Source organism: Carex rostrata, chromosome 25 (assembly GCF_964058835.1).
Source record: "Carex rostrata chromosome 25, lpCarRost1.2, whole genome shotgun sequence".
Taxonomy (NCBI): domain Eukaryota; kingdom Viridiplantae; phylum Streptophyta; class Magnoliopsida; order Poales; family Cyperaceae; genus Carex; species Carex rostrata.
This window is the reverse complement of record NC_135942.1, coordinates 2,271,305-2,283,322: the sequence shown is the minus strand read 5'-3', so window position 1 is coordinate 2,283,322 and position 12,018 is coordinate 2,271,305. Positions and strand designations below refer to the sequence as shown.

Sequence of the window (12,018 nt, the reverse complement as noted above, 5' to 3'; positions counted from 1 at the left end):
TGCAATTAATGACTGTTTGCTTTGCTCTCCGTTTATTCTTCTTTTTTGTTGAATTTCCGCACAAATACATTTATGAAAACAAGAATTCCAATTACAGCACTAAAAAAATCTGAGCACCTGGAATTTTACAAGCAATGAGAAATAAAATTTCAATTATGAATATTAAAATGTACAAAATAACCTATATCAAGTTTATTGTTAACCAAAGAAAAATTCAGATCTTAACATTCAAAATGTATTTTGCACTTGTGTTTTGACGCGACAGGTGATGTGTTAAACCGTATTGAGTTAGCTCAAAATCTACAAATGACGCCCAACAGAATAGGAAGTTTGGATCCCCTAATTCCCTAAAGTAACATAAATTTTGAGTCTATCCAAATCATGTTAGAGAGGCCTCATGCATTTTCAATTTGGATTGAAAATCTAGACCCACATTAAATCAAGGGCTCAATTGTTATCCCAATTGAATGTTATTCTTTTGAATTAGTGACCATCCACATTCAATTGGGATAACATGAATCTGTTATTATTTTTTTGGGATAACAATTGGGATAACAATTGAGATAACCTGAATGTTATCCCAATCTGTTATCCCACATCCAGATTCATGTAGAGCCTAACAGGTGTTAAGCAACTCTTATAATTTTTTATTTTTTATTTTTATCCTTTGAAATTTCTAAATTTTATAAAATTATTAGTATTAACTCCTCTCGTAACTATGTAATAGTTATTAATCCAGTCTTCAATCTCAATATTTTAGTACCACTCCTGGTGCCTATCCACGTGTCCTATCATGTTATAGATGAGCAGATTTAGGAGTAATGTTGTGCTTACACTTGGCACAACAATGACATACTTTTTAAAAACATGATTTACACCTGACAAATAGACAAAAATCAACCAAAATAACAAACACTTCAAAGTTCAAACAACAGCACTGGTAAAGATCTCGACCATTGCTTCTCAAACTTCTCAAACAGCACTGGTAAAGAACAACTACAGTAAAGATCCAAGTGGTGTTGGAGCTGAACTGAGGAGATTCGAGAGGAGTTTGGAATGGCTGGCGGTGGCAGGGCCCGGCAACCAGTTGTAGGATGAAGGGGGAAAGAACAACGGCAGCAGCCGGCTGGGAAGGAGTCTGATCAAATTTAGAGAGAATTCTCTTTCTCAGTCACACTCTCTCTCTTCCTCTCTCTATTTTCAAAGCACTGAGCAATGCCATTGAAAGAACAAGGTATGATGTAATGATGGATACCGTATTACCGTGTAATAAAGTAATTACAAACATTACTTTCCGATATTTATTTCATCAGAGATTGCATGTTCATTAATATCATCACCAATAAAAAAACTAGACAAACATAACATAGAAAAATAACCAGATAAAATTTGTGATTTTGGTTAAATTTTCCTACAAACTAGGAGAGAATAATAGAGTGAAAAAAAACAAAAAAACAAGGACTGAAGCCCCCAACTATATTATAAAAAAACATAATAATCACCCATAAGGGATTCAAAATACCTCATAGACTAATTCGGTACCCGGAAAAATCCTTAATTCTTATTCTGTTCATTAGAAATGTAAAAAAGAAACAAAATGCACTTAATCTAACCAAAAAGATGGTTATAATCTTCATTTCACCATCTTTGTTAAGGGAGAAGAAGCTAAGGGAGTAAACGAGAAGTTTCCAGAGTATATGGCTTCCTTTTCTGTTAACCAAAGAAAATTTTGTTATCTGGCTACTAAACTACATCATGAAAAGATAAACATTCTAAATTGTTTTATAAACTAACCGGTCAAAGAAAGGGAAGTTGATTCTCTCCGCACGTATCTTGCCATTGCCTATAATAAAATACAGAATTTAAATATAAAATCTCATAATTTCACAACTAAAGTTCCTCAATAAATTATCAGAAATAATAATGAAATATGCCTGGACAGAAATGGAAGCAGCCTCTTTCATAGAATCTGAACCATCCTCTGAGAAAATATTTCTGTTAAAATAAAATAAAATTCGTAACAAAAAAATCTCAGTAAGGCTTTTCAACTAATTGACCCAAGAATATTCTAAAATAACAAAATTTCCAGGATTGCAATGAAAAAGAAATAGCTTTTCAACTGATAATTAGAATTAGCATTTGCACAATAGACATGTAAACCAGCAAGGGATGTTGAAAATAAGTTCTTTTTCTTTATAACATGATAAAATAAATTAAGAAAATAATACCTCCATAAAACATTGGCGAGATCTTGATGCTTGGCTTCTTGTGTCAAAGCCGCATCATATGCCACTATATTCCCATAAAATATTTTCTCCAGATCTTTCATCCACTTTATCAATAGTAAGTTGACCTATCACAACAGAACCTAAGTTAGACAAAACAAATTCCAAGCTGTTACAATATGAGCAAGGGTTCTGCCTCCGTTACATATTTGAGTTATTTTCCGTGTTTTCTGAGATTTCAGAATGAAGTGGGACTTGGGAGCATTATACAACAACACAAAACAATCTCTGTTTTCTCTTCTCTCTTCTCTGGCATGCTTCATGTAGAATTACATCAGTAAATGTGGCTAACCAGGTTAAGGATTTGAGATTGATTAAAAGTTATGGAGGAAAATTAGGGTAAAATTTACAAACATCAAGCTCAATTCAGCATTATTAGAGACTGCTTGCAATTTCAGAGGAACCAGTTGTGTACAAGACCATACCAGTGACATCAGTAACTTGCACAATCGGCAGGATCCCGGCTCAGTGGTTAAATTTGCATTGCTAGGTTCTAGTAAGATTATCAGCATGTATTCCAGAAACTAGATGGTAACTGAAAAGCAGAGAAAATATACCCCGGCCTTAGAAACCCTTAGTTCAAGGTCGTGATTGTAGATTTCATAGAGATATTGACCAAATTCAGTGCCTTCTTTCCCTTCTTCTTTCAACCGGCGCAACACAAGCCACATGTGAAGCATAAGTAGGGAATATGTTGTTTTAAATGTCTTCTCCAAGTTAAAAACTGAACCAAAAAATATTTATCATGAAACTAATTGAATCTTAGAGCTCAAGTATAATGAAACTTCTTTCAGCAAACCATGTGAAGCATGTCAAGTTGAAATTAAATGCAAAGAAAAAGATATATTGTGAAATAACAAGAGAAGTCTCTAGCTTGGAAAACGATTTGCTAAGCTCAAATGGAATTAGCAATTTTCTGAGTCTAATTATATTTATCCAACTGCAGTAATATCAGCAAAAGCAACTGCATATAGATTCCAGTTTCTAAGGATAAGATTTAGTTGAATGACTATCTAAATTTCAGCAACATCAAAATATTCAGCAAATTTGTGGAATACAATTCCATCAAACAAAGTATGATAACAAAGAGCACGAACCATCATAGATAGGAGGTTTGTCAACCTGAGAAATAATTCTCTTATAAACTATATTTGCCCCTCGAATAGACTTGCTTTGTTTACTATAGAACAAGAGTAACTTAAGCATAAGCCGCTTCATTCCCGAAAATTCTGGTTCTTCAATTCTTAGAGGAGAATCTTTTGCCAGAGCCAGTGAACATGGCTTAGACCAAAACATGGCATTCAGGTTAACCTTCACCTGTAAAAAGAAAATCGATCAATAAAGTAAAATGAAAGAATAAATCCAATTTGGACCTTTATTCTGTTGCAACAATTGGAAATTAGAAAAAAGTTGGTGAAAATAGCATACGTGCATAATGCATGCTATTGTTCAATGGTACTGTTAATTCTTTTGTCTGTGCATTGTTTCCGGAGACTAATATTGTGTTTTTGTTCTCATTTTAATTGCTCCTATTGCTAACATAAAAAACAGGCTTACAATGTTCTGTATAATATTTACAAACTTAATTAAAGGAAAGAAATACGCAAATCAATATCACCACGAATCATCTACTACTTCTTTCCAAATGAATTACCAGCACTCAGAACTGACGTAGTTGTACCAGTTTTTTTTTTTCTTTTTCCACTTCCCTATCGGATTCGATCCAATGATCCAATCCCAGTCATTGGTAAAAATGGAAAAGAGTTACCTCGGATTTCTTTGATATGGTGGGAGGTGACGAATCAACACTGGCAGGGGCGACTTTAGAAGAGAAGGCATTGGCACTGAGAAAGCAGTAATAAGTGGTTTCTTTAGGGGTGCTTTTGGAAAATATATTCGTCTGAGATGCCAAGGCGGAAGAGAGGTGAGGGGCCGCACTTCTCAATCGCGATAACATCTTTACAAGTTGGGAACTAGAGAAGGAGCACGAGGGGAGGGGGCAAGGGTTTAGCACAGTGAAGAAGAGAGGAGGAATGGGGGGAGGGGGGGGCGACGCGGATGCACGACGGTCCACAAATTGTGGGATGGACCATTAGTACACCGGGTTTAATCTGAAGTAAAAAACCAATAATAGACCGGGTTCAAATGCTTCGTTTTTGTATTATTTTGTGACTCTACTTTTTAATTTTTTTAATAACAAAAATATTATAATTTGTATATTAAAATAAAACTGTTAAATGTATTTATATTATTTTCGCTACATTTATATAAAAAATTATCACTTTTTAATTGTAGTTTATATGCATCAATAAGTTGAAAAATTAATGTCTATAATTTATCCACATTGATGTATTTTTGTAAACTCTCAATACTAATTAAAACAAAATCGAAATGTCATGATCTTTTACATGTGCAAACTCTCATAACGAAATGTAGCTAAGAGTTTAGAAATAATATTTTTATTAAAATTAACTAATTTAATAATAAAAATACTTAGTTATATGATTATATTATTATCATTATTATTATTATTATTATTATTATTATTATTATTATTATGAGATAGGCTACCATGTTTTGCAAATTAAAGTTGGTGTTTTAATTTGTGCTCATATCTCTAGTTCAAAGTTCAAATAGTCAATCCAAACTTCTCAACATGTTTTTCATATTGAAATGTGCTTGGAGACCAAATTTTACATTTTTTTTTGAAAATTTTTACTATTTTTTTAGAATTTTTCAAAATTAATGTTTTTCATTAAATTCTTAAAAAATAGTAAAAAATTTCCAAAAAATGTAAAATTTGGTCTCCAAGCACATTTCAATATGAAGAACATGTTGAGAAGTTCAGGTTGATAATTTGAACTTTGAAACTAGAGATATGAGCGCAAATTAAAACATCCACTTTAATTTGCAAAGCATGATAGTCTATCTCTATTATTATTGTTATTAGTATATATATGAAAAACAACTAGTTTATCATTAAAGAGTAAAGACTAATAGTTAATTTTTTATGTGTGTATTTTTTTCAATTTTGCACATTCATCATCATACCTTATGAAAGAGTGTTATTACATGGATTTTTTATTACATTTCTTGCTAACGACCTTTTCCGTTTCAAAAATGGAAATTTTATTAGAATAAGTTATCAAGTGAAAAATATAAGTTTTTAAAATTAATTTTTAGATCCATCAACTTTTTTCCTCCCAAAAGTGGAAATTTGTACACATTTGATTTTTGTTTATTTTAAATTACAACGTTTGTCACTAAATCATACTCAATTTCTTTGTGCCGTTTGAGCTTAAGAGGTATGCACAAAAGGCATGCACAAGATTGATCATACTCAATTTCTTTGTGCCGTTTGAGCTTAGAGGTAGTTAAATCATGCATTTATAATTATTTACCATATACATGTACAACATTTATGATCTCATGCTCTATTAATTTTTACATCCATATTTAAAACCTTAAGTTGTGAAAGACGAGATAAATTAGTTGAATCTCAAATATGTACAAACATCTTGCTTGTTTCCTTTAATATTGAATAATGTATTGCATATACCATTAGGTTTTCTATTGATAGTTTAAGGGGCACTATTTTTGTTGGTTTTTGTTTTTATCATGGGACATTGGAGGCACCAAGGAGCAATGAAATTCCGAGGTAATATTTTTTTTTACTTTAATATATATTGTAATCTACAACCATTTATAATGATGATAAAAATTGATTATTTCTTATTAATTTACTGTCATTGTAGTTCAACACTTCATGATAATAATCGTGTTTATTTCTCAAAGTATTCACGAGATATTTAGCAAACTAGAGATTCAGTACCAAGGCCAAAATCAGGCTTCGGTGAACCTTCTGATTCAAATCAGAATCTGGTAATATTTCTTTCTTCCATTTAATTTTGCATATTTAGAAATTAGACATACCTTGCATATATTTCTGTTCTTTTTTCTTATTTTTTTTAAGTAACACATTGAAATTAATGATTATAAATATTAATAGTATACTGGTTGTACTTGTGTGTGACAGATTTATTTTCGAAGGCAAATAAAAATGTACGATTTGTCGAAAAAGGAAAAAAACAAGCTGAGAAAAGTTTGAACTCATTATTATTGATAATGTTGTCTTGTTTTGTAGGTGGAGGAACATAACACATTAAGAACAAAAGTTGGAAGACTATCATTTGAAACTAGGTATATAATCACCTTTATTTGAAACTATTCGGCAAAATTGTCCATCCAACTCAAATATTTGAAGATTTGATTTTCATAGTTGTTGGATCTCCTCTTTTTATTTTCTAAATCTTTCAAAAGAGGAGAAAAAAAAATTCTAAAATCTCAAGTATCGAGCGACAGGAAAATGAACCAATCTATTATCTTACTCTATATTATTTTTGATAAATTCAATAGATAATATGGTATATGTATTTTTATTGATCCAGAACAACACAACTACATGCTTGAATTTTTTTTTAATTATTCTTGTAGTTGTGTACTTTTAAATCTATATGTGTGTTTAAATAAGATTGAAAAAGACATTATAATTTTTGTTTTGCGATTATTTGAATTAAACAGCTAAAGAAGAAGAGCATATAATTGGATGGGATTGAAGTTCAGTATTAATTTAACAAAAGTGCTCAGTGTTGATAGAAAATCAGAACAATTACAGCCATTGTCAGTTTTCTTCAGAAAAAAAAAAGAAAAGAAAAAGAAAATCAGGACAATTGCTTTTGTGGTGAAGAGAATTAAAGAGTCACGTACAAAACATGAAACAATTGTCTAATAATTTTATTGTTTAATTCTTTTATTTTTGCAATAAGACTTTACCATATATATGGTAATAAATTTGCGATTTTGACTTTCACAAAAGAAAATTAAACAGTGAAGGAAATAATGATGCACATTAATATAAGAAAAGTTTAATTTTAAAAGGAAGTTACTAATGAAAGACAAATTTATCTAAACAATTAAAATATTTAAAGGTATTGTGTCAATAAAGAAGTTACTGTTATATATTAATATCAACATCCCAATACCTCCTCAATTTCACCTTACTAGCTCAGACTACTAACAACATATCAGACACATCACACATGCCAGAATCATGACATCTGGAAAACCCAATGGCATCGTACCTTCACGATTCTTGCACAACCCTCTTATAAAAGTTCTATAATTCATAACATTACGCTCATTTTCTTTAAAAATCACCATATGATCTTGCACAACCGATCTATCAAGCCTCATCTCCACACAGTTTGAAAAAAAAAAATTCTACATATGATAAGTGCTTACGAGTATTTAACATATATTACATTTTCCTCACAACAAATTCTTAAAATCTAACCAGTATCTTAATTATATATACCAACACCAATGGATAGCATTATTCAAATGCATCCACAACCCTCAACTTTATTAACAATATGTACCCAAAAAAATTAAACCACCAAAAAGAACCATTCAAGGGTGGCTGAGCAAATCTATGATTTCGGTTGGGATAGGCACAAAATATTGACAAGAGTACAATATCAACACAATTCTTTCACGACACGACACGACACGTGTGCAAGTCACGTGCTGTAACTCGCGTGTCTCGTGCCGTGACTATTCATGCGACGTGACCATCTTTTGAAAATTTGGTACGACACGACATGTCACACGGAAGATTTGGTCACGTGTAATTAGAACCGTTAGATTTTGTTCGAATGACAAATCTTAAATAAACTAACCTAAATTATGAAAAAAAAAAAGTTTAACGTGATCGATTAAGGCGTGACTAACGTATTGTGACCATTCACGTGTCATGACCATCCTTCTTAATTTGGTCACCGCATGATGCACAACACATATAAATCTGACTTGTCATTGCACAACACGTGATCCAAGTCACGCCATGGTACATATTTAGATCCCTAGCAGCGGACCTATTTTTTCTCCTGGCGAATCAACGATTCTTCTGAGTGCAGCAAATCATACCGCGTCTTTTTGTTTGTTTCTTTCTTTTACGCAAATCAGTCTGGCCCGACTTTCTTTTCGATTCGCGTAATTTTTTTCTACTGAGCCATGAATAAAATTTAATAGTAGACGTTATTTCAATTTAGAAATAAACACAAATATAAAATATCAATGGACCTAAAATCCGCCATTGGCTACATTAATTGTTATAATATATTTTTTGTATACTATACATCGTTTTTTCATCACCAAATAAGATGTTCAGTTATTACTACACAAATTACAAAACAAACTAACTCACATCCTTATTTCCACATTATTATTTCCACAACAATGAGGGATAGCAAAGGAAAAGAAAACAGTTGCTGAGTAGCCGGACAAACTTTAAAACATTCTGTTAATTGTAAATATCTTTTTTGTTTGGTGTCTCCGTGAAAAAAAACACTTACAGTTTGTTTTATTAAAAACAAGAAACTGTGTTTCGGAGTACTGTGAGTTTGTAACAAAAATCTGTTCCCGTACAGTTCGTTTTATTAAATGCGCTATCATTTTGTGCTTGTCCCTCTTTCAAACATAGCTCTAAGGCCAATTTTAATTTATATCATGTAGTAAATCCGAATTCCTTTAATTAGGAATTCATTATACAGAAATATATTGGTTATTAGCAAATAAAAACACAATAAATAATCAAGAGTGAACAGCTTTTTAAATAAACATACCCTTACATTCAGGGCCCACGTGTCAGGCTCATAGTCTTACCTTCTCTCTCCCCCCAGCCGAACCTCCTCCTCTCTACGACTCTACCCACTCTCCCGAGTTCCTTCCTCCGCCAACCCACTCGCGCTCTCTCTCTCTCTCTCTCTATCTCTCAATTACTGCCTCTTTTGCCTCAAGCCTGGCGACCCCTAGTCCCCTGCTCGCTAGCCTCTTCCTCTCGTGCTCTTTTAGCTGAACTCGGTCGAACCAGCTCCAATGGAGATTGTATCTTCTCCATCTCTCCCGCCCCCATCACTACGCAGTACCTCTCTCTTCTCTCTCGCACACGCACACATCATATTTGTGCAACTTTTATCCTGATGTCTCACAATTATGGAGTTATAATCAATAATATTCTTGAACTGTAGTATTTTCTTTTCTGTAGGAGTACCTGTAGAAACAAGATTACTACCTAGAGCTCTCAATTCTAAAAAGAAGAATGCTTCTCAGAGGTAAGCTAACTTTCTGTTTTGTTCAATTGCATACTCAAGTGTATTTAATGGTAATTTCAATAAACTTATGATTGAGGTTTTGGTTCCTGATTGAAATGAGATTAACCTTTGCGCAAAAATGGAATCTAGGCTAAGAACTGTTTTGATTCCTTTAAAACAACGCTCATCACAAATGTAGGTATTCAGGGAATGAAGAATGCAATTCTAGTTGCAGCAATTTAAATCAAATGGAATGTAGGGGAAGGAGGGATGTTCTCGTAATTTCTTTTATTTCAATGGGCATGTTTTCTCCATTTGCTGCTTATGCGAAGTCAAAAAATAAAGCCATTTACGATGAAAGGCGCTTGCTTGAACAAAACAGGAAGATGCAACAAGCCAATAATGCCCCTGAGGATTTTCCTAGTTTCATCAGAGAAGGTAAATATTTACTTTATATTCTGGAAATTTGCTAAAATACTCATCCTGACTTGCTGGTAAAACTGAATGGGATTGTGCTGGGTTACTGTCATAAAGCTCCATTTTGCATTGAATTTCCTCTTTTCACTGAAGTAGAGTTTCAATTTCTAAATTCTTATGGTTGGAAGTAGTTAGAACTATCTCAGAAGATATTTATATGCAATTATCATAACTATGTAATTTTAATTAGTATAATACATATAACGGTAATGAATTCATAAATCCAGTAAGGTCATTCGTCAGGACTAGTATCCAGGTTGGGTCAGGTTGCGCAAGAATTGACATTTCTTAATAATCCCTATGTGATATAAAATTTAGGTTTTGAGGTGAAGGTGGTGACTCCAGAGAACTATACAAAAAGCAACTCAGGTTTGATTTACAGGGATATAGAGGTCGGTACTGGTGACTGTCCCAAGGATGGCCAACAGGTATATTTAGTATTTAATTTTTCTTTCCATAGATATAATGATTTTAGGGTATATAAAGTTTCTAATTCTAGTTGTAAAATTTGTAGGTAGTATTTCACTACACCGGATATAACGAGTCAGGCCGAAGGATTGACAGTACATATCTCCAAGGAGCACCCGCAAAAATTCGCCTTGGCAACAATAGCTTAGTTCCAGGCAAGTAATTTCTTAGGTTTATCCAAGCGTATCAGGCCAGAGATGCACTTTAAACTTTTTGGTAGCCTACTGGTACGTACCAGCTTAGTGGAAAACTGAGTCGAGCTTAAAATTAGATATTCTTCTGAATTAGATATGTACATGAATATAGGATTTGAAGAAGGAATAAAAGATATGAAACCAGGTGGCAAGAGGAGAATCATTATTCCACCTGAACTCGGGCCTCCGGTGAGTCTCTTTCATATGTTTTCCTCCATTTTGATAATTTATTATTTGTGTTTATTGGTACCACAGAAACAAGTATTCTTGGTTCAGGTGGTATCTCTTGTACCGTACTGGTATATACCTTACAGGACCCAATAGAACTTTCAGTTTATAATATTCAATGAGAGAATTTAACTATTTGCTGCAGGTGGGGCCATCCACATTCTTTAGTGCAAAACAATTTGAGGTTTTTGATGTAGAACTATTGCGAGTACAAGATTGCCAGAGAAGAACCATTGGATTTTATTCTGATGTCGTCTGTACCTGAGTCAAATGATTAAAATTTCTCATGTCTTACATATTTCTTAGTAAGCTAAGTTGTAACATCTGAAAGATCCAAAGCTGAAATTTGTTTTCTGTCATCAATACATGAAAATTTGTTGAGAACACACAACATTCTAGCACCATTAATCTGTCCGATTCATTCAATCCAGTCCATTTTTTATCAGATTGTGACGTCATCGGATTGGATACAGATTTCGACTTTGTATAATTTATTATTTTGAATTTAATTGTGCATTTATTTAAAAATAAATCCATTTTAACTCCACCCACAATATTGCACCATATATTTCTTAAATATTTATATATCTAATTAGTTAACAACATGTTTGAATCACTCTTATTTTTATCACCACTTCTAAACCATTCTTCTAGATTTTCAGTAAGAAACTTATATTTAATCTAGGGAATGTATTTTTTTGTGGTAAGCAATTTACTCATCGAAAATCCAAAACGGCTAAGAAGTTTGAAGCTCTACGACTTTAAAGATACTTGAGAATTTTAAGTATTACTATGAATTAAAATTATGTCTTTGGTTTATGGATGTTATATGTAATGTTGATGCTTAGCTTTTTAATAATGAATAGTATTTTACTTATCTTAGATGATTTAGATAAATAAATATTTTTTTAATCCTTGATCTATCTCTTAGTGCTTAGTTATCTTTATGTTGTTTTATTTATAATTCGTCTATTTGTAAGCGGTAATGTTTTTAATGCGATGATAAATATAAAGATAACAATAACGTGTATCTTAAAAATATCCATTGAGTTTAAGATCCGTTTAATCAATTTAACTCGCAAAATCCGTAGAAAAAATAAATTATACAGTTGGATGGGCCAACTTGAAAATTTTTCAACCCAATATAATTAGTTGGGTTGAAAACAAAACCCAAAAACTTCGTCATGGTCATATTGTTTTCTGCCTTGGGGCCGG

At 32.4% G+C, this 12,018-nt stretch overlaps 2 protein-coding genes across 2 annotated transcripts; one reads left to right on the top strand and one right to left on the bottom strand.

The window, feature by feature from the left end:
- Positions 1 to 1,440: 1,440 nt before the first annotated feature.
- LOC144543742 (ubiquinol-cytochrome C chaperone family protein) lies at positions 1,441 to 4,394 on the bottom strand. The gene is made up of 7 exons (XM_078292126.1): positions 4,054 to 4,394; positions 3,383 to 3,602; positions 2,843 to 3,009; positions 2,229 to 2,353; positions 1,935 to 1,995; positions 1,795 to 1,843; positions 1,441 to 1,710 (listed from the first exon to the last, which is right to left on the bottom strand). Exons 1-7 carry the CDS (start codon positions 4,240 to 4,242, stop codon positions 1,634 to 1,636), a joined length of 888 nt encoding a protein of 295 aa, XP_078148252.1. The 5' UTR covers positions 4,243 to 4,394; the 3' UTR covers positions 1,441 to 1,633.
- Positions 4,395 to 9,000: 4,606 nt separating this feature from the next.
- On the top strand, positions 9,001 to 11,189 carry LOC144543601 (FKBP-like peptidyl-prolyl cis-trans isomerase family protein). The gene is made up of 7 exons (XM_078291923.1): positions 9,001 to 9,267; positions 9,391 to 9,457; positions 9,636 to 9,874; positions 10,232 to 10,341; positions 10,428 to 10,536; positions 10,688 to 10,764; positions 10,949 to 11,189. Exons 1-7 carry the CDS (start codon positions 9,222 to 9,224, stop codon positions 11,066 to 11,068), a joined length of 768 nt encoding a protein of 255 aa, XP_078148049.1. The 5' UTR covers positions 9,001 to 9,221; the 3' UTR covers positions 11,069 to 11,189.
- The last annotated feature ends 829 nt before the right edge of the window (positions 11,190 to 12,018 follow it).

Excerpts from the sequence above, each read along its gene's own strand:
- LOC144543742 (XM_078292126.1), bottom strand. The coding sequence starts at position 4,242 with ATGTTATCGCGATTGAGAAGTGCGGCCCCTCACCTCTCTTCCGCCTTG. Across the intron at positions 3,010-3,382 it reads CAAACCTCCTATCTATGATG|TTTTTAACTTGGAGAAGACA; the intron begins GTTCGTGCTCTT and ends TTTTTGGTTCAG. Across the intron at positions 1,844-1,934 it reads CTGCTTCCATTTCTGTCCAG|GCAATGGCAAGATACGTGCG; the intron begins GCATATTTCATT and ends ATTTTATTATAG.
- LOC144543601 (XM_078291923.1), top strand. The coding sequence starts at position 9,222 with ATGGAGATTGTATCTTCTCCATCTCTCCCGCCCCCATCACTACGCA. Across the intron at positions 9,268-9,390 it reads CCCGCCCCCATCACTACGCA|GAGTACCTGTAGAAACAAGA; the intron begins GTACCTCTCTCT and ends TCTTTTCTGTAG. Across the intron at positions 10,342-10,427 it reads GTCCCAAGGATGGCCAACAG|GTAGTATTTCACTACACCGG; the intron begins GTATATTTAGTA and ends TAAAATTTGTAG.